At 41.4% G+C, this 25827-nt stretch overlaps 1 protein-coding gene across 12 annotated transcripts in view; it reads right to left on the bottom strand.

Annotated features, from left to right (window-relative positions):
* Nucleotides 1-1160: 1160 nt before the first annotated feature.
* tnikb (TRAF2 and NCK interacting kinase b) overlaps nt 1161-25827 on the bottom strand; it is a 68053-nt gene continuing 43386 nt past the window's right edge. For 6 of the 12 annotated variants that reach the window (XM_042398647.1, XM_042398643.1, XM_042398646.1 and 3 more), the window contains 15 exons: nt 24930-25045; nt 23756-23847; nt 22988-23011; nt 22086-22094; nt 20363-20544; nt 20089-20203; nt 16883-16991; nt 14638-14814; nt 14377-14520; nt 13026-13160; nt 12785-12885; nt 11171-11320; nt 9836-9995; nt 5444-5583; nt 1161-4299 (listed from right to left, as the gene is read on the bottom strand). In XM_042398647.1, coding sequence (XP_042254581.1) covers nt 4216-4299; nt 5444-5583; nt 9836-9995; nt 11171-11320; nt 12785-12885; nt 13026-13160; nt 14377-14520; nt 14638-14814; nt 16883-16991; nt 20089-20203; nt 20363-20544; nt 22086-22094; nt 22988-23011; nt 23756-23847; nt 24930-25045 — 1738 coding nt within the window. In that variant the 3' untranslated portion in view covers nt 1161-4215. The remainder of the gene's footprint in view (nt 4300-5443; nt 5584-9835; nt 9996-11170; nt 11321-12784; nt 12886-13025; nt 13161-14376; nt 14521-14637; nt 14815-16882; nt 16992-20088; nt 20204-20362; nt 20545-22085; nt 22095-22987; nt 23012-23755; nt 23848-24929; nt 25046-25827) is intronic. The other 6 variants (XM_042398650.1, XM_042398648.1, XM_042398641.1 and 3 more) reach the window with 2 other exon arrangements.

Genomic DNA, 25827 nt, shown 5'->3' on the forward strand with positions numbered 1-25827 from the left:
ACATTCAAAGTTGGCCCCTCGTCCCCGACTCGAGAGAGAGAGAGCAGCAGTGGTCGAGCGAGCTAGAGAGTGAATGAAGAGACTGAGCAGCGCTGGTGAGAACAAAGCCGTGAATCAGATCAATAAAACTTTATTTTCTGATTGTTTCACAGCGGTTACATTCTAAAGAACAAATAAACACACCCACACCCCCACACAACCCTGCAGGAAGGTGCCGTATTGCTGGATTTAGTGTGAATGCAGAGATTCATCCTCTCTGCTCTGCGTGTGTGTAGCTCCGCCCTCGGTCAACAGACACACAGACCTGCTGCTCTTTAAACATCCATGACACAAAGACAGAGAGCAGAGCGGAGCAGAGGAGAGAGACGGAGACAGTGATGTAATCTGGTCACTACTTCACATCCTGCGCTGTTATTGGCTGGAGGTGACACACCCACTGCCCAAAGGTTGACGCCCAGAAACGCCCCAAACACAGCAAAACAACAAGAAAATACAGGCAGATAAATACACCACCACACACTTCTAGTGGGTCATTGTGATGATTGAGAGGGAATATTTTTGTATGAGTCTATACATTGTTTTTTAGGAAAATCTTGCATAGTGCACCTTTAAATGTATTTTTAATTTTATTTTTATTATTATTATTTGTCTCTATTTATATCCTTTATTCTAAAAAAATCATAAGAATGATGGTACATTTCTGGAGCAAATATTTGGTATCAGCAGCAAACATTTAATATTTTGCTTTATTAATGAGTAATAAATAAATTATGTTTTTTTTGTTTTGATTGATTCATATTTCTATTAACTCATTTAAGCACTGATGTCAAGCACAAATGTGATCAGAGATGGTCAAAATCAAATATGAAGAAACCAAATAATCTGTCAATAACTTGTACATGTTAATAAAGTGTAAACCATCGACAGTATACGAGATTCTCTGGTTTCTTCAAAGTTTTTCTGTCGGTACAACATGATGATGTGCAAGAACTTTGTTGTTAAATGCTGCACCCTGTCGATCACTTATACTCGTTACTAAAGCGAGTACGTATGATCGACAGAGTGCAGGATTCTTTGGTTTTCGATCATGTCCACCTGTGAATAAGACTTATATATTGTGTGTTATAAAGAAATGAAGAAAGAGATCGGAGCAGGCGGAGTTGCTGTACAAGGAGCCGACATTTATTGTAGAATTTCCAACATCACAGATGCGTGTTACCAGATTGAGGTCGTCTTTTGACTGATTCCAGTGATTCAGACGAGGTGAAAACATACACTCAACATGCATGTCACACACTTCTGTGCTCACACCTGCCCACCTACACACTCACACACACGCACACGCACACACACACACACACACACACACACACACGCCGACAGCCGTACATACGTTCACAGTCTTGATACGTACAAAAATTGAAATACAAATACAAATAATACCACGATAAAAACATTGTTTGTTTGTTTTTTTTTTTAGAAATCCTTATAGCTATGTTCTCTATTCTGTAGAAAGACAACTAAGCTTTAATAAGTGAACATTATTTTTTGTCTTTCTCTAAAATGATGAGTAAGATATCATCATAACGAAAATTCTTACAGTATATATATATCTTTTATCTATGGTTTCTCCATCTGACCCTGCCTCCTGACCTTTATTCACAGGATGTCGGGTTAAACATCCTGCACATGTAAAAGGCTTCAGCTGGCCGCAAAGTGGCATCGCTTACACCTATCGCATCCTTTCAGATCGATGAACAATAAAAGAATATTAAGTAAAAGATGAGCCAGTTTCCTTTCATCGTAGCCTGATCACAATCCACCCCCACCCCCCCTCCCCCCCCCCCAACACACACACACACGCACCAGTGTTTACAGAGACCATCGTCAAAGAGTAAACCCTTAAAAAATAGAAAATATCATCCAATTTGTCCTCGCACAGGAAACCCATCCCCCTTCCTGATCGCTCTATATAAGCTGCTCTGGGTATGAGCATCGATAAAATGCCTAAAATATAAATTCCATGGAAAATGTAGAATAATCCAGTGCACAATATCAACTTATCTGACTGATAGAAGCCCAGATGCTAAGCTAATAATTTCAAAACTCTTTCAATTTACAGCTCAAAGTTTGTCTGTCAGCTTCTACAGTCAGACCAGCCAGTGTATTGCCTTAAACTTACGATTCAACTTACAAGTGAGAACAGGTAAAAACATCGTATGTCATCATGCAAAATGCACAACTAAATAAACAGCGATGAACTACAGAGATAAAGAGCAAACTCGGGGGTGTTAAACCCAAACAAAACTTTTGCGTAAGTCCTCGCTCGGCTGCTCCTCGGTCAGAAAACCCCTCCCATCTGAGAGAAACTACAGTACGGACAGATTTACAGAGGTATGACATTAAAAAAAACAAAACAAAACAAAAAAAAAGCATGACCGTTATTTTTTTCTTCAGTGTTCTCACCTGCTTTGCAAAGTCTGTCCTTAACATCAAAGTGAGTATTTACACGAGTGCAGTGCACACAGAACAGCAGGGACAGAATAAAAGGTGGGGAGAACAAAGGGCAGCAAAAGTAAAAACTTCCAGAAGTTGGCAACTACTCTACGCCAAGTTCTTCTTGTGAGAAATGGTGTGAAGATTTTTGTTATTGTGCTGCAGATATAATACAATATCTACAACCTTCCTTCCCCCCCTAACAGAGATACACCTGTTAACGCCACAGTAGCTGAAACCGACTGCGCAGCATCCGCAGTGACAAGTGTAAAATGTCTCGTTTCCCGTGTGGCACTAACTGCTTGTTTGTGGGTTTTTTTTGGTCCTTTCCTCTCCTAATGGGGAAGTGACTTTGACTTTTTTTTTTAGCAGCAGTATTCTGAATGAGTGTTCACACTGTGAGCATTCATTTCCTACAGAGGGTCAGATTTCAATCAGAACAACTGACAGCTCATCTTTAGTTTTTGCTACAAGATGTTAGTCTAGAAAACCTGCACCGAGAATCGGTCGAGCTGCTGCAGTTGGAAGCCAGACCAATCATCAAACTATGACAAAGATTAGCATTATATTTATCATTTGATTGGCTCAGATTGGTTACACGCAGCTGATTTTGAAAACAATGTTTTCATAAAGATTCGTATCTTCATGGTTTGTGCATCTGTTCAGCAGTGTTACTGTCTGGGAAGCTTACTGTATGTCATCATCTATTGTAAAAGCTTCATTTTCCCCCTTTACACAGTCAAACCTACAGCTGGAGCTCTCCGATTTATCTGCCAATTTTTTGAAAAGCTCAGTTTTCAGGTGATAAAAATGCAGACTTTATGAGGCTGTAAGGCCAAAAAACGGAAGAAAGATTTAGCCAGCTCAGTGTGGATGCACTCTCAGTCGCATGCAAAGAGATTGTGGTTTAGCGCTGATTGACAATGCCCTCTAACCAGACCACAATGAGCAAAGCAAAAGTTGTGGGTTAGCTTTGCCAAGCAGATACTTCCGTGAAGAGAGTGCAAATCAGACTAGATGCACATCACACATATCAAAAGCTTCTTTGAAACTTATTTTTAACATCTACAGGTGACACGTCTCAAAATGTGTTGCATCCATTTTTTGAGTTTTTTTTTTTTTTCCTGTTTTGATGCTACTTTAATCACCAGCAGTATTTATTGACTATAACAACACAGCGCAGTAAAAAGATGCAGTCAGAACACCCGCATCGTCACCAACAATCAGAGCGGAGCGACGGATCGACAAACCTACTCGCAGTGTGAACACCCTGTAAGAAAATCATCGGTGTGCTACACAGAGAACTCGTCCACAGCTCCCCGTTCAGTCAAAGGCTACTCGGCGTGATGCCAGTGTCCTTGAAACTCTCTAGAACAACCATCAGCCCAAATCGAAATGTCCACAGGGAAGGCGGAGGCATCATCTACTGACAGTAATGTGGAGTCACCTTGGCCTGGCCGGCACCCAAGGGGTCTGTGGGTCTGTGCCGTTGTGGTTGGAGGGAAGCTACTGTAGGTGGGTGACACACTCCTGTGAGTTTACTCGTCCTCCAGTCAATGATTTCCTCGGCGGTCCGCTGCACTTCACACACACACACACTCATATACACACACACACACACACACACACCGTCCTCCTGTCATCCCTCTGTTCCTCTCTCCGGGTGGTGGGCGATGTTCAGAGTGAAGAAGAGGAGGGTTGCGGGTCGAAGGAGAAGGGTTACCAGTTCATCATGGAGCTTCTGTTGAGGGTCATGAAGAAGACTTGGCTGCTGCCTCCAGAACGAACCGAGGCAAAGAAAACCTGCAGGAAACCAGATGCATGAGGAGACTTTTATATAAAATCTCTTTCACTTTCTCTTTTGTCCATGTGCTGCATGTGTGAAATGTTCATTTTTACTTTGAAAAATAGATGATTAAATATAGATTAATGTTCTATATTTATTATTTATATTCTAAACATGTTATTAAATATCCTTTAAAGATATAATCTGCTTTTAAGGTGAAAGAAAAGGACAAAAATGATCCTTGGTGAAATAAGAATGAAACATTACATTATTAATTACGGCACTAAATCACATATTTGAGATGTTTTAATATAATTTGTAATTAAATAATATTTCCATAAAAATGCAGAAATTTGCTCTAAGTTAAAATATCTTCAAAATCTGAGTGCAATATTTGTTTTAAGTGATGGATACAAAGAGAAATGAGGAATTTGTCAAATGTTTTGTTTGCGCACATTATGTTCAGTATATCATAAACATAGATATATACTGTATATATATTTAGAAAAGTTTGTATACAGTGCAAGTTGTATTTCTTAAGAAACATGTCAAATTTGGGAGATGTATTTACAAATTAAGTTTCATTAAGTTAGTGGCATAAACAAGAAAAGGTTTACAGTCAGAACACGGGTGTTAAACTGGTAAAAGCAGCTTATTTTCAGAATTAAGTTCTTATAGTTGTTTTTAAATTTTGGTTCATAAAATGTTTTCAACTATCGTTGTTATAGAAGAAAAGTGTGATGGAAGAATGAAGGAAAACGATCTCAAAGTTAAAATGTTCAGATAAAATCTCTTCATGCATGGATACAGTTTTTCAATGCATATGTATAGATGTGTGTGTGTGGACTTGTATTACTGATGTTATGGGGACACATGTTTACACATTCATATTGTGGGGACTCGTGTCTCTTTTGGGGACAAAAAGCAAGATCCCACAACATGAATCATAACATTTTAAGGTGAAGGTAATGCAACCGTGTGTGTGTGTGTACTTGTATTACTGATGTTATGGGGACACATGTTTACACATTCACATTGTGGGGACTCGTCTCTCTTTTGGGGACAAAAAGCAAAATCTCACAACATGAATCATTACATTTTAGGGTGAAGGTAACACAACCGTGTGTGTGTGTGTGTGTGTGTGTGTGCGTTCACACCCACCTTGTCGTTCCTCTCTGACAGGAACTTCAGTCGCTGAGCTCGCTTGTGCATGAAAACTCCGTCGAGGTGTCCCGTCTCCACGGAGCGGATCTCAATTGCCTTCTCTCCCCAGCCCATGATCTGGTTGGAGTGGATGTAAGCTGCAGGAGGTGGGACAGGGCACACACACACACACACACACACACACACACACACACACACACAAACAAACGGGGGTTGGACAGAAGAGCTTTCAGCACCAGCCTCACACCCAAGCCAATCACACCTCAAGGCCTCCTCGGCCTCGCCTCCAGGAGGAGATTATTGCAGCAGTTTCTGAGCGATTTGAACGAGAAATGAAGCTCCTGAGCTCTTCAGGTCAGAGGAGGCTCAGTGTTGGGGAGGATGCTGTCACAGCGACAGCTAACGCAGGACAGCGCAAGAGGCTGCTTGCTGGTTTTCCATTGATTTTGATGACAGTGTTTGATTAAAATGAATTATTCAAGCGTCAGCGAGCTGCACACATGGACCACAAATTAATCAAAGCTCCAAATAGTTAATAGTCAAATAATCTCAGTGACAAATAAAGATGTATTTCCTGTAGCTGCTTATAAATGAAAAGAAAATTAATGTAGGAGTAGAAAACGTTGTGCTTTCTTTCTCATTAACAAGGTCAAAGATGTTGAGCCAATCAGTTTAACGCAATCAAACTCAGTTGAAAGTGGATATTTTGGCAATAAAGTGGCAGGTAAACACGGAAATGCATCATATCTTTGCACGCCATGGATAAACAGTGCCAGTGGAAACGGTTCAGCAGAGATGGTTCAACTGGCAATGTACACCCTCCTCTGTTGAAGAAATAAAGTCCAGTGGAGGGACTTTTCTACAGTTTTACAATACAGCTCTGTTTTATTTTGATTTTTTTGTGGGATGAAAGTCGATCCCACCTGCCGAGGAAGGAAAAATCGACCAGCAGCTCATCATCGGAGCCTGTGTGCAGAATCAAACGCTACGATGTAGGTTGTTATGTTTTGTCCGGGAGCCGGCGGGGGAACGGTGGGAGGGGGGGGCGGGGGCGATGGGGGGGGAGAGGGGGAGCTGAGGGGGGGGCTGAGGCCGGGCTTGGCTGTGAGCAACTCTGGTCTGACAGTAAAACACACACAAACATGTTAACAGGTAATGATGTGCTGTCGCTACATGAAAAAAACACCAACACATAACCACCAACTGCTGCAGGACAGAGACGCAGTCAGTCAAACGTACATGTTTAATCAATCAGGATATCAAACACTGACATCTGAGAATCAGAGAGTGAAGGCAGAATGGAAAAACACAGAGGATATGATTGACTCGGATCATCAGATCTGAGATCCATCCTTGATGTGCCCAGCTCTGCTCAGCTCAGCCGTGTCCTGTTTCCTCTTTATGTGGTTTGACTGCGTGTCCTAAATAATAGATTAATTTAAATGGACCGCACTCTGCTATGATCTCATGCTCAACTTTGCTCTGATTTTCCAGCTGCTGACTCTTACAAACATCTTGTTTGTGTATCATAAAAAGTTATTTTGGTTGTTTCAGAGCTCACACAATCAAGGATGAAAGTTAAGACTGGATGAGAAGAAATCCTTTTTGGTAATATTTCACAGATAACAGTCATATGGAACAAAAACACAGCAGACAAAACAACACACGAGCATTTCCCCCAACGTTTAAAACAAAGGCAGAAGTAAAAGACTGAGTGTGTGTAGACTGTGATGGCGTAGAGCGAAGAGGTTAACGCTCTAACGTTGAGGGACGTGTGTTGTTGTCAGCTCATGCAGCAGATGGATGATCAACACTTAAAATTAAAGAGACACATTGAGTTTTTGGGTTGTTGCTCTTTTGGTCATTTTACCTGTTAAGTGATGAGAACACATCATCAAAAAAACGCGCTAACAAAGCTAACACTTTAGCATAGTATGTTGAGTGATCTCTAGCCCTATACAAAATCAAAGAAGTGTTAATAGTTTTACATTTCTGAGATTTTAACTTTTATTCTGTATTTTTTTTCTATTTCAGCAACTTCCTGCCAAAGAGGAAGAAAAAGGTTGATATGTGAGCACATCACCAGTGTCGCAGACGTCCCTCACTGGCTTCCCACCTGCAAACAGCCATTTTTTCACAAAATATCCTCAGACGTTAAGCTCTGAAGCTGACGTATCTCTTATCAAACTTTTTTTTATCTTTCCTCAATCTTTTATTTTAGCAAAGAAAAACATATATTTAAGGTAGCAGCTTCTCATTTTTAGCCAAATGCTAAATGCTAATCGCTGGTTACGATAACAAACAGCAGATTAGATCAGCTGTTGCTAATTAATGTCAATTCCGTAACAGCTAATTTAAGATAAAATTGTAGCGTTATTTGGCTAATTTGCTCTCTGCTGCTGCTGTCTGTATTTATGTTGATGACTGTAATCTCTCTGTGACACCACGGCACAAGCACGGGGAGACTCTTCTCTGGAAAAACTCAATTTAAGAATCTCCCGGTTAAACTTTAATTCATATCATATAAATATTTTAAACTGATCAGTTCAATAGTTCTGAATCAGGACCTTCAGTATTTGGAAAAGAGGAACACAGATACATTTAATTAAGGTTTCATATATTATGCTGCTCATCTCATTAGATCCTGCTGATGTGATTTATAGACATTTCTCTGCTTCTACTCTTTAAACCTCAGATGTTGTTTATTGTTCTGCTCTTTGGTTTATTACTGGTGATGTTTTTAACACTCATCATTGCATCCTGTGTGGAAAAGTTGTGTGTTCTTCTCTGTCTGAGAGACGTTATATGCATATATATTTATTTATCTACACGGCCTTTATTATATTATATATTATTATATCACATCTATGATTGATTGGTCCTCTGGAACAACTCGCGCTCAGTCTAATGACTTGATTTCACTACAAGTCCCTCGAGTTTGTACTGAACTCAGAGGATCTACTTTTTGTTTTTATTCTCCAACCGGCTGGAACTTTTTACAGAACAACCTAAAAATGAATACTTTAAAACATTTTCAATCTATGATCACTGACCACTTAACTTCTTTTTGCACCTGTTTTAAATGATTTGTTTGTATATCTTGTGTCTTTTATCATTATTTTATATCTTATCTATACTCGAAATTATTATAGATGATTTTCTTTAAGTTTAAATGAAGTTAATATAATATATACTGTATAACAATAAGGTGATTGAACATTGTTTTATTTGCAAGTTTAATTCACTTTAACGAACACACATCTAAGCTGTTGGAAATGTTGAAAGTTAAACATAATGAGATACAAAACTGGATTCAGATTTGATCAAATGTTATCAAACCTCATCCTTAATTATCATATTAGACTTTTTCCACAGCAGGAAAAGCACAAGTAGAGCTGATGACTTTAAAAAACGGCTCCGATTCATCATTAATGTTATCAGCTGTAGTTTCCTGCTGTGAAAAATGTAATTTTGCAGACGTCAATCATGACGTATATATTTATCAGACAGGTGTTGCTGATGTTGTGATGTTTAATATTACACTGTGCATTTTTTCTTTTTGCTCTTGTTTATAAATACTGTTATATTAAATTACTAATATACTAAATACTAACAAGAAAATACGTTTATAAAACTATTTTTTTGCAGATTTGCTTCCTCATATAATTGTCAGAGCACCGCGGAAAAGAGGGGATTGATTTTTTTTAGTCTTGCATTTTTTAATCATGTGACTTTGGAGGTCTGTTATCTCTTTTCTTTCTGTTTTATATGTTGCATGAGATTCTTGTAAAGCACTTACTGACTATATAAATCAATTTTATTTACTTACTTTTGCAGAAAAAGGCGATGTGAAGCTGATTTATTTGATCTCTACCGCAGGAAGTTATCATTTATTCCTCCCATTTCCTTCTAAAACACTTTGTAATGGCTGGTTTTGATTCGTGCTATGTAAATAAACTTTATTATTTCATTATTATTTATTATTTCCACCTGTTCATGAAAATAAAGCCCAGAGATTCTCTTCAGGTGAAATTACTCAACAAAGTGTATGTGAAAGTGTCAGCATGGAGCAATCAGTCAGTGATGATTTTGGCGTCGATATGTTCTCCTCACTTCACCAAATAAGGTCGCCATGTATTAAATCTCCCAAAAACCAGGTGTGTCCCTTTAAGCAGGTAAAAACCAGGTGAGGCTACAGTGTCGTGGCGTCTTGAATTAAAGGTGTAACTGAAAGCAAAGAGGCAGGAAGAGAGAGAGGAGTGCTGCTTTGAACGGAGAAGGGGTGTGGTGGGAGTGGCAGAGTGCAGGTAGTGAGGGTGAAAGATGATCTGCTGAGACCGCTTATAGAGGTCAGAGGTCAGGGAGAAGCGAGCTGATTGGTTGACGTACCGACGGAGGTGGGCATCTCGCCCCACTGCAGCACCACGTCTTTGGTGATGCGTCCGTAGGTGTTGACGTAGACGCCCTCGTCCTCGTAGCACAGCAGCATCTCCATGCCGTCCGTCTTGGGCAGAACAACGATGGCGTGCGGGGTCACCTGACCCTGAATCTGCCGGGGCGACACACGGGAGGGGGTTGGAGGGGGTGGGGGCACGGGGGTTAGGAGCTGCCGTGAGCCTAGAGGAGGCCTGGACCTCCACCCCCCCCTCCCCAAACCCCCCTCCCCACCCTGAGAGAGAAACTGCTGCAACAATAGAGTCCCCCGCTCCTCAGCCACGCAATCGCCATGGAAACAGACATGAGCACAGTGTGATTCATGACTGCCAAAAGGCAACGTGAGGCGGTTGCCGTGGTTACCGTCTCCTTCCCCTGTCCATCTCTGACTGTAACCAGACCGGGGTTAGAGGAGGACACTGATTCATCCACTCACTCACTCACTCATTCACTCATTAAATCACCCAATTCCCTCATTCATTCATTCATTCATTCACTTGCTCGTTTATTCATTCATTCACTCATTATTCATTCATTCATTCATTCCCTCATTATTCATTCATTCACTCCATCACTTACTCATTCACTCCTTAAATCACTCATTCCCTCACTCACTCATTTATTTTTTCATTCACTCATTTATTCACTCACCCATCCCCTCTCTCACACACTCACTCACTTCTTAATTTACTGACTCATTCACTCATTTATTCACTTATCACCTCCCTCCATCCCTCACTTACTCATTTATATCTATACTGACTCACTCATTCATACACTCACTCACAATTTTTTTCAGTTTTTCATTTTCCCTTTTACTCACTCATTTATTCACTCATGATGTCACCTATTCCCTTATTCATTCATTCACTCCCTCACTCATTAATCATATACATTCATTCATTCACTCACCTCCCACTCTCTTGCTCATACAATCCCTCATTTATTCATTCATTCACTCAATCATTAACACACCCATTTCTTTCTTCATTCATTCACTCACTCACTTATTTATTGATAAATATTATTTCACTCATTATCTCACCCATTCATTCATTCATTCTGTTACCCTGTTACTCGTCTGCTCGCTCAGCCACACGTTCACTATTTCACACGTTCACTCGTTCAGCAGCTCATATTCTCTCATCCTTAACTTCTTCACTCGGTTTCATTAAACAAACAGACAATTTTATCTTAATAATAATTAAAAACAAACATGCGATTAACGTTTTATGATTAATGATCTCTGCGGCTGTAGACCGTGGCGTGACATCGTTCACGCCGTCTTACATGTGAGGGGATGTAGATGTCGTAGGGGTTCCCGGAGTCCACATCGATGACGTGGAAGCCCGCGTTGGAGCCGTAGATGACCTTTAACCTCTGCCCCTCCTCCACGGTCAGGTCCACCAGCAGGGGGCGATGCTGCAGGTCAGTGAACGACTGACAGACACAGACAGAGGAAGAGGAAGAGGAAGAGGAAGAGCAACTCCCGTTATTAAACATCTGAGGTACGAAAGGCAACAAATAACTAAAACTCCCAACAGCAGCACATGTACACACTCAACATTCATTTAGTTGCATCTACAGGCAGAAAAAGACGAGCGTACAGAGAAATAAGACAAGTAACTTAAACTAAAATCATATCTGGAAGCATCTTGAGGAGGAGGGCTGTGATTGGTCCCCTGAACCAGAGGGCGGGGTTTAAACGTGAGATTAAAAACGGTTATTTTGAAGGATAAGGCTGACGAGTTTCTATATTTTTCTTATTGTTTGGATCCAAACCAACGATGAACTGATCTATTAACAAGTATTGTGTGTGTATTTAAAGTCTGATATATCTGATTCCTCCGTTGTTATTAGTCTTTGGAGCCGTTTCTAAACAAACTGACGTGACCAAACTCTTCATGATGAAGGAACATGTGACTCACTGACGTGTTTTTAATAGTTTCTGGACAACAACGGATGTCTACGGCCAAATCCTTTAAGCCTTAAGATGTTTAAGTTTATTTATATTAATATTTGATTATCTTGTTACAGAAACTGATGAATGTTTGGGTGAAATATAAGCGATGCTTGTGGTCGGCTAAATGTTTAAGAATCTAAGATCAGATCATGAATGGATCATGTTTGTATTTTCAGAAAACAACCATGTATAAATACTGCTAATAATGTATCTATAAAAGATGGAAGTGGTGTGTAGATCTAATCAAAGCATACAAATAGTTTGCTAAAATCATGACAGATTAGAAAACAAAGGTTTGTACTGAAGCAGCAGAGCTGAGATATCTTGATTTATAGTTCCTACTATGTGTCAAACTCAAAAACACTGGATCCTACATTTCCCATAATGCAGCTTGATCTCTTCCTAATACCCTGCCTGCCTGTCTGGCAAACACCCACATCTTTCCAAACTCTGCAGGTCATCTGTTATAAATGTGTCATCCAGCCTAATCTGAGATAACTGATGACATCATCTGGGCTGATGTTCTCAGACATTTCCTCCAGACCCACAGCAGACTTGTACTTGTTCTCATTTCAATATATTTTTTACAACTTTTCAGTTTTTGTGCATTTATCTTTTGGAAAAAAAGTGATTTGACTGAAAAAACTGAAGATTAGACCTCATCCTACTGTTGTTAATTTCAATTATTTCATTATTGTTTGTTGATTGGTTGGTTGACTGATTCATTCACATGTTTTTAATGTTTACATTGTTTTATGTCATGTGTTGATACTCTTAGTCTGTCATTGGTCTCTCTAAGGCCTTTGTGTTCTGCACAAATGATGGAAAAAATAAATGAAAAAATTAAATCAAGCTCAAATGTTCTGGTACAAAACTCGGTAACTTTTATCCACTTTTATCCAACTTTAACACCACAAACACAAGCGGATGCTCCTCCTCACCTTGAAGGCCATGAACTTGTGGTAGGGTTTAGGAGCCCAGGCGTATATCTCTACCGAGTTCTTCAGAGCGATCACCAAGAATTTAATCCTCTCATACTTCACTGCAGGAGGAGAACAGAGCAGAGTGAAACACAGTGATGGAAAGTACATTTACTCAAGTACAATTTTGAGGTATTTGTACTTTACTCGAGTGTTTCTGTGTGATGCTACTTTATACTTTCTACACTACAGGTTGTCGTACCGACTTTGTAGTGCACGCAGCCCTCCAGCTCTCCAACAGTGATCCAACCCTGTTTCTTTTCCACTTCGGGGTCGTTGTGTAATATCCTGTTCCTCAGCCAGGACAGGTAGTAAACACGCAGCTTGTTCTTCTTCCCTGGTTCGGAGGAAAAAAAAATCTGTTAATTTCTCTTCACTGTCACAGAGTATAATCACCCAACTTATATAGGGGTCATGTGACTGCCTCTCAATCATCTCCAGAACCTTCAAATCAAATCGATCTGTGAATGTTTTGATTTTAAAACCAGCGACAAAGCAAAGCAAAGTAAAAACCTGTCGAAAATAGAAACGTCTTCGTCATCTTTGTTTTGTTTTCTATTTATACTCCAAACTGGTGGGGAACAAATGTAACCAAGGGAAACAGGAAACGCTGGTAACTACAACAGTGAGAAATGAGCCACAGATCAACAAAAGACATCAACAAAAGAAAAACATTTAGCACAATGAAGGGTCTAAAGCCAAAAAAACTTTTTTTGTATAACAAAATAATCTAAGCTCAGAAGCTTTTCAAAGCTTTCAACCTCATCTCATGATGTTCTCTAGTGAAAGTTAATTCTGTCTGTAAAATTTAACGTCCAGGCTCAAATGTGAACATGTGTTGCTGCCCTGAACGCTTTGTTTCCTAACGAGATGATGTCAGCTCATCAAACATGTCCATTAACTGATTTTTTTGGCCACTTGGGGGCAGCAGAAACAAGTAACAAACACAACTCTGACACATCATCAGCTTTTAGGTTGATATGTTGAACTTGTTAGCAAACAGTTGCTTATTTCCAACATTATCATTCATGTGGAGTCGTGTTTCTGTCCACCTGGTGAATGTGAGTCCAATATTCACTCTCTTTTAGCTTCTGTTTTTACTCTCTACCAACTCCTGAGGTAAATATCTGGCTCTTTAGCTGCTAAATGCTCCACTATGTTCACCAGCTAGTCTACAGCTAACTGTGTCTGTTTGGTGCTGAGCAGGTAGTGTACAGCAGCTTTTTACAGCTTTTTCTCTGAAAACGACGCTATGAGAGACGCTGAGAATGAACCAGAACAGTAAAGTTACAGCTGGACAGATAAACAATGAGCTGAAACTCACTATAAAGCTCCGTAAAGCCGAGAGGAGCTGCAGAGGCGGGCTTTAAAGAGACAGGAGCTAAAACGGCCTGTTTCAGACAGAGGCTGAACTGAGGGGCTGCATAAAGGGCCAGTAGAAGATAAAAAAAAGGAGTTTTTTGAACTGTAAATCATGCAAATATATTCCAGTAGAGTCCCAGAATATAAATATGGATCTGGAGATGTGTAGAATATGTCCCCTTTAAACCAACCTGAGATGGTGACCAGGACGTTGAGTCCTTCCAGGACGTCCATCTGTTGGAAGCGCCGTCGGTTGATCAGGTTGTAAACTTTGCCCTGACCGCTTCGATCCAGCAGCATCAAGCCGTTCTCGGTTCCCACCAGCAGGTTCACTCCTGCACAAACACACACACACACACACACACACACAGACGTCAGGTTGTCGCCGCCCGCGGGACTGAAGATTAACGGTATCATCATCATCATCATCAGCGTTTCAGTGAGCGTCTCACCCCAGAGAGCCGCACAGAGGATCTCAGAGTTGAAGCGTTTCTTGTATTTGCGGATCTCGGGCGTGTCGCTGTGCGGTCTGATGTTGGTGGGGTTGACGTTCACCACGGAGATCTTCCTGGCCTCGTTGAGACGCGCCTGCTCCTGCTCGTGCTTCAGCAGCTCGTCAGCAAACAGCGCTGCAGCACAACAAACAAACAACATTATGTAAAATATGTTTATATATATACCATAAATGGACCATGACCGCTGAGAGATGTCCTTCAGTGTGTTTATTTGAACCCTTTTGGCAGATAAAATGATAAAAGTTCATGAGGAGGTGAACATTTGAGAGATTTGCTCTGTTTGTGAACAAGTTTCATTCACAAAAATGTTACCAAAGACCAAAAAAGAAGAAGAATTTCACACCATAAAAATTCTTCTAGTCCTGCTGTCGGGAAAACAGCAGATGAAACAAATTTAGCAGTGTGTTTGTTTTAAGGGGACCAACATGCAGCTGTCAGAACGTTTTCATATCTTTGTCTTGATTTGACTTGAAGTTAGATGCTAAAAATGTCTTAGTAAAAAAAAAAACAGGAGGAAGCCATGGAGACAGAAAAGAGAAGATTATATAGTCTGTTGTAACATAAAGACCCTGAAGCAGCATCTGAACATCTGAACTGTATAAAGTTGTCATGCAAATGAAATAAAAAAAGAACAGATATGTATATATATGTATTACTTAGAAGGTTTTTTGTTTGTATTTTTGTTGATTTTGGTGACATTAAGCTCTTATTCTTAATTATTAAAGAGGAACTTCACTGCTGTAAACATGATGATTTCTTAAAACTAGGTCACTAGTAGAAATGTGCAATTATTTTTGAAATTGATGCCTTATGACTGGAGAAAAAACTGGGAATCCTACAACAGCCAGAATGCATTTGCAAAGTTACTGATGGTTTATAGAACGCAGGCGGCGAATACGTGTTTGCAGCTGGATGAAGAAGAATATTTCATTAAAGGGAAGTTAAATGTCATTCATATTGTAACACTGGGTGTAAGTTACTGTTTATGTGTGTTATTTTGCAGTGGTTTTATTAAAGGAGGTGTCCACAGTAGCGGGTAATTAGCAGAGAAGTAGTTCCAGGGAGGGAAGAGGGGGTTGTGTTTTAAGTTGCTACATTCGGTATCAGTTCATCTGAGGCTAGAGAGAAGAGATGCAGCGAACGTTAACGGCTCGTTAGTTAACGAGAGATACAAGTTCAGAGGATTAGCCACCCTGTTTGTTGTTTTTACTGGGGACACCTCAACCTCAGGTTAGCTGCAAGCGGCAACCTCCGGAGCTGTAAAATGAAGCCAAAAACTGCAGTTCCTTGAATGACCACTTGAGGCTCCAAAAGCGAGTCAATCCCCATAGACCCCCATGTTAAAATGTCCAACTTTACAGCAGAAATAAACGTGTTTACAGCCTGGTACAAGAAACGGTTTTGGTCTCTAAGGCTAATTTCCTCTTTCATGACAACTGTACGGGGGGTGAATTTTTTCTAACTCACCCGTTTAAGTTTTATTAAGCCGTAAAGTTATGCATAATGAAGGACATGGCTGCTTTGAGTGACAGGTCCGCCAGCTGCTAGGTGGCTTGTTTCAGCCATTTGGCCCGCCTCTTTGCCTATTTTTGATTGGCTGGGAGTTAGGCAGCGTCACGCACTGCCAAGATGGCGACGGCCGGAGCAGCTCACTTTGAGCTTCAAAACCGCTCTTCAGAAACCAACGGGTGATGTCACGGTAACTACGTCCATAGTTTCATACAGTCTATGGTTAGCTGTTGCTGCGGCAAGGAAATAGCCGTATGTGGGCTCTGTTGAGCTAGCCATCTGCCTAGCCAACCGCAACGCTACAATATATAAATACGACCCACATTAGAACCACAGGAATCAACTTGATAATTGGTGAAGTCGTCCTTTAATGTCAAACAAATGTTTTCTCACTTATGACTCGTACGACCGGTCTGAGACACTTGTGAATTGTGTTCGTACCTCAGAGATAAATGCTAACTATGAGAAAATGTCTCTTAAACCAATCGTACTTGCTACTTACTGTAAGAACTTATTTACCTTTAATAACAGTGTTTCTCTTCTCACAATGTGCATGTGTATGACTTTTGAGATTTCTCCTCTAAGATCATTTCAATACTTTTTAGCTTTTAACATTATTTTGTTTTTTTCTCATCATCTATCTTGATCTGTGAGGGTCCCGACAGAGACGTACCTGAGGCAGAGATGTTATCGTCGTCGTCGGTCGGGGAGGTCCCGTACACCCTCGGATCAACGAACGGTGTGAAGGAAGCCTTGGAGCCTCCGCCGCTGCCCATCCCATACTGCCAATCACAGAGACACAGCGACACAGTCACACAAGTGTTTCACTGATGGGTTAAAAGCTTTTAAGGGGAAACACTGTTCAGCCACAACAAGGCAACTGCAGCGAGCTCACTGAAACAGGTTTCTGACAAAATAAAGGAAACAGTGAAGCATGTTTCGATATCATGAGGCTCCTTGTTTCTACAAGAGTCTGAGACTGTGATAAACGGGTTGCAACACTTCTCCTCTATCAGATATTTCATCACTTTGTGTTGTGATGATAGAAACTGATCTTGAGAAACACTTTCTGTCGTCCCGAATGTTTCCGCTTTGACTGAACTCTCAGTGCTTCCTTTATCTTGATCAGCCACCTGTATCGCGTGCTGAGGGACGGGGTGGAGGACGCTTTCTGGATCAGAGGCTGGAGAACCGAGGGAGAGAGAGGGAGGGGAGAAGAGAGAGAGGGGGAGCGAGGAGGGGAGGAAGTCCAGATTGTTCCATCTCTGGGGGGGGGGGCGGGGGGGGAAACACTGGAGCGAAAACGGGACGGATCTCAACAGGACAGGGCAGGAAATTAAAGGCCACATGTTGTCGTTTTGGTTTTTGAAGTTTAGAACTTCATTTCCCAGAAACCCCGTTGCTCTGTGATGCAAAGAGAACAAAAATAAGATGCAACTAACAACTAGTCAATTAGTGTAATAATCTGATAATAATTTTCTCTATAATTGATTAATTGTTAAGCCTATAATGATCATTGAATGTCTTTTTTTATACTTTATTTTATTGTCATCATGACATTTCATACATTTTACTCATGTTGCCTATGTAATGATGACAAAACTTAAATAAATAATATGTGTGAGTGTGTCACCCAGTGATAACATCATAATTAATCATACGATAAATTAAAATAATAGATAAATAAATGACATTTTTTACAGTACAGACTTTGTATATGTGGAAAAATAACTTCCTCAATTAAAAGTTAGTAAATTTAGTGCTGTGACTTCTGAGGCCGATTTATTTTATTTCTTATGTTTAATTATTATTTGAAGCCTTGAAGATGAAAACACGCAGCTGGAAAAGTGAAAGTGAATCCGTTTCCAGTCCAGAACAGAAGCTGATCATCACCAGCTTCTCTAGATGATCAATAACAACGATGATTAAAGTCACATTCATTGATTTTTGTCTGCTTGGATGTTTCTGAAACGGAATTCTGGTTTCATCTGAAGGAACCAGTCAGTCTCTACTTATGTGTGTCTGACTGGTCTGGAGCAGGTGGTGTATACTGGGTTTATCTGCTGCTGGAAACCAAGCTGATGAAGACGCTGATGAAGACGCTGACACCGAACCATGCAGCCAATAAAACCAAAACTACGACTGAAAGAGGATAAAAAGCTGCGTCCGTAGAGCTGCAGAGTACCAGCTCCCTCCTCTGCTGTTTACTGGTGGCTACTGGTAATTTCCCACCCTGACTAAGGACCAAACAGGTGGTGACGGGGTTGTGTGCAGGTGTGGGGACACGAGGAAGAGCAGAGGGTGAAGAGGTGAGGTGGTCTGTCAGGATCAGGTCTGGGGGGGTTTTGGGGGGGGGGGGGGGGGGCCGACAGTTGGATGCTATTCAACCTACTTGGGCCCCAGAGGCGTCACCGGGGGAGACCAGGGGGGAGGTGCTTTGCTGCACCAAATCGGGGAGATTTGTGTTGCCAAGGAACAGATTAGCGTTGCCGGGGAAACCGTTGCTGGCGGTAGAGCTCCGCCTCCGTTCCCCGTGTTTCTGGAAGGAGAGAGAGAGGCGGGCAGCGAGGCTGATTGACAGGTTCAGGAGGTGGAGGGACGACGCCAGACCCTGCTGTATACGGGGCGTGTTTGTTTGTTTCTGTGTTTGTTTCAGCAGGGGCGGGTGGGTACTGAACCCGGCACAGCAGAGTAGTCTCACACACACACTAACAGGCTGCTTAGACTGACATGTTTTAACTGTGATGCTGTTATCTGTTGCATTAAAGCAGCTGAAAGTTAATATTTTGTGCTGATCTTTTGTATTTGGGGCTTTTTATGGTAACAAAATTCTTAAACCAAGACCCAGATTCAGTCCTGCAAACCTCTGAAACATCTCAGGATACGACAACCTTCCTCTGAGACGCCAGAACAAGACACAATATATAATGTTATCATATATATAAAACACATGAACGCATATTTGTGTCATAATCAATCAATTCTACAGCTTAATTACTGACTGTGGGGCTGATCAATAAACCAAACATATCGTACGTATGACTCTGTAAATCTCTTGTGTTCCCGCCTTTTCTTTCTGAGTTTTAAGGAGCGGAGACCAGTCGTTGCTCCTGTCCAATCAGAGGCAGCTGAGCAACCTATAAAAGGCTCTTCCTCCTCCTCCTCCTCCTCCTCCTCCTCACTTTCTTTTAGCCAACAGACTCTGCAGGAGTAGAGTCTCCTCCACACCTCAGTGTTTGCTTTTTCTGTTTTTTACTTAATTAACTGTCCTTTGTTTTATCTGATTCAGTTTGGCTCTGCTCTCTCTGACAGACGGTCGTGTCTCTGCTGTTTTCCAGATGATGTGGACAGACTGGGATGATTTGCAGCAGCTTCACAGTCTGAGTCTTGTTCATGAGAGAGCGTGAAGAGGAAGGTCGCTCTACGTTCCACTACTCACCTACGGTCATGAGTTTCAGGTAAATGACCCAAACAATGAGGAAACAAGTGGCTTAAATAAGTTTACTCTGCAGGGTGGCCGGGTTTAACCTTAAAGACGAGATAAGAAGCTCAGACATCTGAGGGGAGCCGGCAGTAAAACTGCTGCTTCTTTGTGTTTGTGGAGGTTTTTCATCTGACCCAGAACATGCTGGAGGGATTATACAGAGTACTCTATGTGGTCTGGGAACGCCATCATCATCCTCCAGGAGGAACTGCTGCCACCACAACCCGGATAAGTGACTGGATTATAGATCAGTCGTCCAGCACAAGGTGACGCTGACTAGCTTTAACTAAAGTCCAGATATTAAAGTCTTCCTTCTCTGAGTGTCACTTTCTGTGGAGTCAGCGAAGGCAACAGACGCCGAGGTCAAAGGTCAAAAACTGAAGACTGCGGCTCACCTCACGCATCATCAGGGTGCTGTCCTGGGAGCTGTTTCCATACGAGTCGCCGTGCATGTCGTTCTGACCTCCCATCATGCCGAAGGACTCGTTTGCACCTTGATTCGCTGCAGGCCTGAAAGACAAAAAGTTCATCAAGTTTTCTTCTAAACATACTTCCTGTCTCTCCCTCGCACCTTGATGCATAAATAAAGGTTGATTTTATTAAAAAGACCAGAAATAAGCCTTGTATTTTTTTCATTTACAAACAAATAAATAAACACTTGCTACTCACATAATGCGAGGGATATCGCTGACGGCCACCGATCCGTCGTTAGCCCCGCCCTCTCCCTCCTCATCCTCGCTGCTGTGAGACTCCTCGCTGGACGACGAGTAGTCCGTCACTTTGACAGGCGGGCGGCTGGTTTCCTCTCCCTGCCGCAGCTCTCGCAGCTCTTTAGCCAGAGCCGTCAGGTCCTGGAGGAGGAGGACGAGAGACAAAAAACACCCGAGAAACGTCACAAACATTCTGCTGTTTAACGGTTTAACGGGAAAAAAGACTCGAGTCCTGGTTGTTCAAACTCCAATCGTTGGCTTCATTTTCACAAAAAGTGACGAATCTATTCATTTATATCTTCCTTTCATTAGCTGCTTTCTTTAATATTTGGTTGGTTGGAGAGTTTTCATCTTATAGCAGCATAAATATCTCAGTTAGTCTGTGAAAGTTTGACATTTCATTAAAATGTAGATGGATATCACGCAGCACACAAAACCTTTCATTAGCTGAATAAAGTGTATTCATTATGAGGAAGGGATTTAGAGGTGCAAGCAATTTACATTTTAAACAGTTCAGCTGTTTGGTGCAACTTATAAACCATAAAACATCACAGTGTGTCTGACTGTAGCGACTACAACCGTAAATACAGAGAACACACAGAGACAAAGATAATAAATCAATATTAAATGTAAATGAAAGAGTTCAGTCTAAACCTGCTCTGTGTGGATCATTTCTGTTATGATTTGCTGCTATTTTCAATTGAATAAAATTTATGGTCTATTGCAAATCATTACAAACAAAACCTGTGAGGAGAACAATAAGAACATTAATAACATTAATAATAATAATAATAATCTGAGCTGCCAGCTATCATATTTTAATAACTCTAGATATTTTCTATTTCAGTTCTAATACCACAACAACTATTTTAGAGCTTTTTTCTGGTCGTTTTTCTACAAAAAAAAGGAGGTCAAAGGTCTCAAAAGTCAAATATCTAAACATACGCAGTCATCCAGGAAGTAAAACACATGATCTGATCTAGTAAACAAGATGATGAAACTGACCAGACATTCGATGCCAACTTCTTGTTTTTTTTTAAATCTCAGAGCTACAGACACCTGTCAGCAGATAGAAGCACTGAGCTGAATGTACGAGTGTACGAGTGAGTTAATAAAACATCTGGAACAACAAGCGTGCAGAACAAACTTGGTTAAAGGACGTCAGACTGAAAACTGCACCAACGACTGAGTGGAACAAGAAACCACTAAATGCAGAAGTCGGCTGCAGCGCCTGAAACAAAAACCACTTCTGCTAAAATCATCAATATTTAACACATTTTTATGAATAACATTAACCTTATTAAACGGGAAAATTACAGAAGTTGCTGTTTCACACAGCAAAACGCCACATAGTTAATGATTGTGAGACGACGTGTCCATCACTGGGAGGGCAGCGAGCAGCGGGACGGTGCGGGGGGGAGGAGGAGGAGGAGGAGGAGGAGGGGGCGAGGAGGGTCAAACTACAGATGCCACCATGCCTCGGTGTAGCAGGGAGAAAGGTTAGAAGTCAGGGGGACTCGTGCCTATAAATACACTCTGTGTGACGTCTCGCGGTTAGCAGCAAAGTGGGAGCTGGTTGTGCATGTGAGAGGTTATGTGAGGAGGTGTGGGGGGGGGTGTGGGGGTGTGGGGGGTAGCTGGGGATCAGGTGGTGCTTGAAGGAGGACGAGGGTTTATCTTACCAACTCCTCCTAATGAGAGAGAGAGAGAGAGAGGAGATAAAATGGAAGAAGAAGAAGAGAGAAAGTGTGACTGTTGAAATGGAACATGAAAGTGATAACAGGAAATAATGAAAAGTCCATTATCTAATCAGAGAGAGAGAGGAAGAGGAAGAGGAAGAGGAAGAAAGGGCTGAGTGGATTCCTGCATGTTTCTCAGACTATGACTTTGAAGGATTTCACCGTGTGTTCAAATCTACTGTAACTCTCAGCTGCGGCGGCGGCGGCCATGTTGGAGGTCTGTATGATTAAAAACGTAAACATGTAAAGGTTCAAATTCATTTTATAACCTTTCTTTAAGGCCAGTATGTGTTAAAAAATATGAAATTTACCACCTTAGTATCTAAAAAGTATCTCTCAGTGTCTATTTATTTATTTATTGTCATTATTTCTACATCACATGCTCTGATCACATGACGCATCACAATCATCGCAGGAGAAAAATGTGTTTTCTGAGCTGAGACAAGTCTGTTTTTCAATAGATTCGACCTGACAACGCTTAGAAACTCACAGCTGGAAGTTTCAAGGGTTTTCAAGGGTTTTCAAGGGTCAAGGGTCTTGCTCAAGGGCACCTCAGCAAGCAGAAACTGATGCTCCTTCACTTTCTCCACCTACGTCTCTACAGCGTCCCTCTGCGGGGGCAGCAGGGTTTTGATCAAACTGATCATGTGATGTATCATGATTGAAAAAGTGATGACTGATTAATTTCTGTAACTTCCCAGAGAGTGAGTGAACGGATGAGTGAGTGAACGGATGAGTGAGTGAACGGACGAGTGAGTGAACGGAGGAAGAGATTTGACTGAGAGGAGAGAAAGAGAGAAAGAAAGGGGGGGGGGGGGGGTCGAAGGAGGATAAATGTCACTAACCTCGTCTACAGCTTTCTTATAGCTCTGAAGGACGATGGAAGGAAGGATGAAGGAGAGAGAGGAAGAGTGAAAATGAACAGCAACATGGTTAGTTCAGAGTTCAGAGAGAAGAGTCAGTCTGTCAGAGTGTGTGTGTGTGTGTGTATCAGTGTGTGTGTGTGTGTATCAGTGTGTGTGTGTGTGTGTGTGTGTGTGTATCAGTGTGTGTGTATCAGTGTGTGTGTATCAGTGTGTGTGTAACAGTGTGTGTGTATTAGTGTGTGTGTGTGTATCAGTGTGTGTGTAACAGTGTGTGTGTATTAGTGTGTGTGTGTGTATCAGTGTGTGTGTGTGTGTATCAGTGTGTGTGTGTGTATCAGTGTGTGTGTATTAGTGTGTGTGTGTGTATCAGTGTGTGTGTGTGTGTGTGTGTGTGTATGTGTGTGTGTATCAGTGTGTGTGTGTGTGTATCAGTGTGTGTGTGTGTGTGTGTGTGTATCAGTGTGTGTGTGTGTGTATCAGTGTGTGTGTGTGTGTGTGTGTGTATTAGTGTGTGTGTGTGTATTAGTGTGTATCAGTGTGTGTGTGTGTGTGTGTGTGTATCAGTGTGTGTGTATTAGTGTGTGTGTGTATCAGTGTGTGTGTGTGTGTGTGTGTGTGTGTGTGTGTGTGTGTATCAGTGTGTGTGTGTGTGTGTGTGTGTGTGTGTGTATCAGTGTGTGTGTGTGTGTATCAGTGTGTGTGTGTGTGTGTGTGTGTGTATTAGTGTGTATCAGTGTGTGTACTCACTGCAGGCCTGCTGGGTCGTGACACCTCCCTGCTGTCGTCTTTGGTCTCGTGGGATGAAAGTGTTGAACCGTCGGTCTTTGGGACTGAATTACCTGAAACACACGAATGAGAATAAATAAACTTTAAGAATCATCTTTAAATGAAACACTTTTCTCTCTCTGTGTGTGTTTGTTCTTCTTCTTTATGAGGAGCAGTTTCACATTTAGACTTTGATGATGAGGGACATTTTTTTGGAAAGTGGAAGGGTTTTTAAAGACATGTTTGGGGACATTTTTTGGAAATTGAAAAAATCTTTAACAAGTGAAGACATCTATTGACAGCGGAGACATTATCTGATTTGAGGACATTTTTGAAAATTGAGACCATTTTTTAAAAAAGTGAAGACACGTTTGGACAGAGACTGGGAGCCTGAAGTGAGGAAAATATTTGAAAATGGGAAAATATTTTGAAAGTCAAGACAATTTTGGAAATTGAGAAGATTTTTGTAAAGTGAGAATTTTTTTTTCAAAGCAAAAACATGAAAACATTTTTAACGTGATGACATTTTTGGAAGTTAGGGATATTTTTTGTAAAATGGGGTCAATTTTAGAAAGTGAAGATGTTTTTGGAAGTAGAGGACAGTAAGGACATGTTTTTTGGTCATCACCTCTTCAAAGGACTGTTTGAGCGTTTAAACTTTATATTTAAGACTTGGTGTTTAGGTTACTGCAGCACTGCACATGCTCTTATTTGCTCAATCAACCACTTTCAATCGATCCATCACTTTGTCCTCAAACAGGAAGTGGTTACACAGCAGAGAAACAGACACACAGGATAAAAACACACAGTACATAAACACATCAAATAAAAGTAGAAATGAGTAAAAAAAACAAGTTAAAACTTTAAAAAAATAAGTGCAATCATTTTTAAAAGTATGAAATCATAAAATATTTATAATTTTAGTTGTTGAAGGATGTAAAGCGCAGCACAAGGGAACCATATATAGAGACTGTAGAGGTTTAATGAGCTTATTGAAGTCTACATTGTTTAATAAATGAATGTAATGTGATGTTTAGAGGGTCCTCACAAGTATAACAGTGTGTGTGTGCGTGTGTGTGCGTGCATGTGTGTGTGTGTGTGCGTGTGTGCGTGCATGTGTGTGTGTGTGTGTACGTGCATGTGTGTGTGCGTGCACCTCGTTCGTTAGAGCCTCCCTGGGAGCTGGGGGTGCTGGAGCTGGAGGAGCTGCCGCTGCTCGTCCTCTTCAGGGGCGTCTCCATGGAAACATCGGTCCTCCGCAGGTCTGGGTTGCTACGGAAACACAAACACATCGGGCCCGTCATTCATGCGGGAAAGTGCTGAAATCCTGCTCTGAACTAAATAAAGTCACACCTGCGTTTTTCACAGCTCAACGGCACAGCGTGTGTGTGTGTGTTTGTGTGTGTGTGTGTGCATGTGTGTGTGTGTGTGTGTGTGTGTGTGTGTGTGCCAGGCTTGTATGAGGCTCAATCAGTGTGTATGTATGTGTATAATTTGAAGAGAAAAACATATATGATGAACTATGAGATGAAAAAGGAAACCAGATACTTTCTGCAGTAAACGAACAAGAAACTGTGAACAAAAATGAAATAATAAAATATAAAAATAGAGAAAAATAAAGTAGAATCTGCTTATAAAAACATATTTAATCATCAGTTTCAACACAGCTGAGAGACTTACACATATAACCCTCACAAAAAGTGTGTCTATTGGTGTCATTACAGTAAAAAATCAATGTGTGTGTGCGCGTGTGTGCGTGTGCATGTGCGTGTGTGTGTGTGTGCGTGTGTGTGTGTGTGTGTGTATGTGTGTGTGTGCGTGTGCGTGTGCGTGTGTGTGTGCGTGTGTGTGTGTGTGCGTGTGTGTATGTGTGTGTGTGCGTGTGTGTGTGCGAGTGCGTGTGTGTGCGCGCGTTTGTGTGTGTGCGTGTGTGTGTGCGTGTGCGTGTGCATGTGCGTGTGTGTGTGTGTGCGTGTGTGTATGTGTGTGTGTGCGTGTGTGTGTGCGAGTGCGTGTGTGTGCGCGCGTTTGTGTGTGTGCGTGTGTGTGTGTGT

Source organism: Thunnus maccoyii, chromosome 21 (genome assembly GCF_910596095.1).
Source record: "Thunnus maccoyii chromosome 21, fThuMac1.1, whole genome shotgun sequence".
Taxonomy (NCBI): Eukaryota; Metazoa; Chordata; class Actinopteri; order Scombriformes; family Scombridae; genus Thunnus; species Thunnus maccoyii.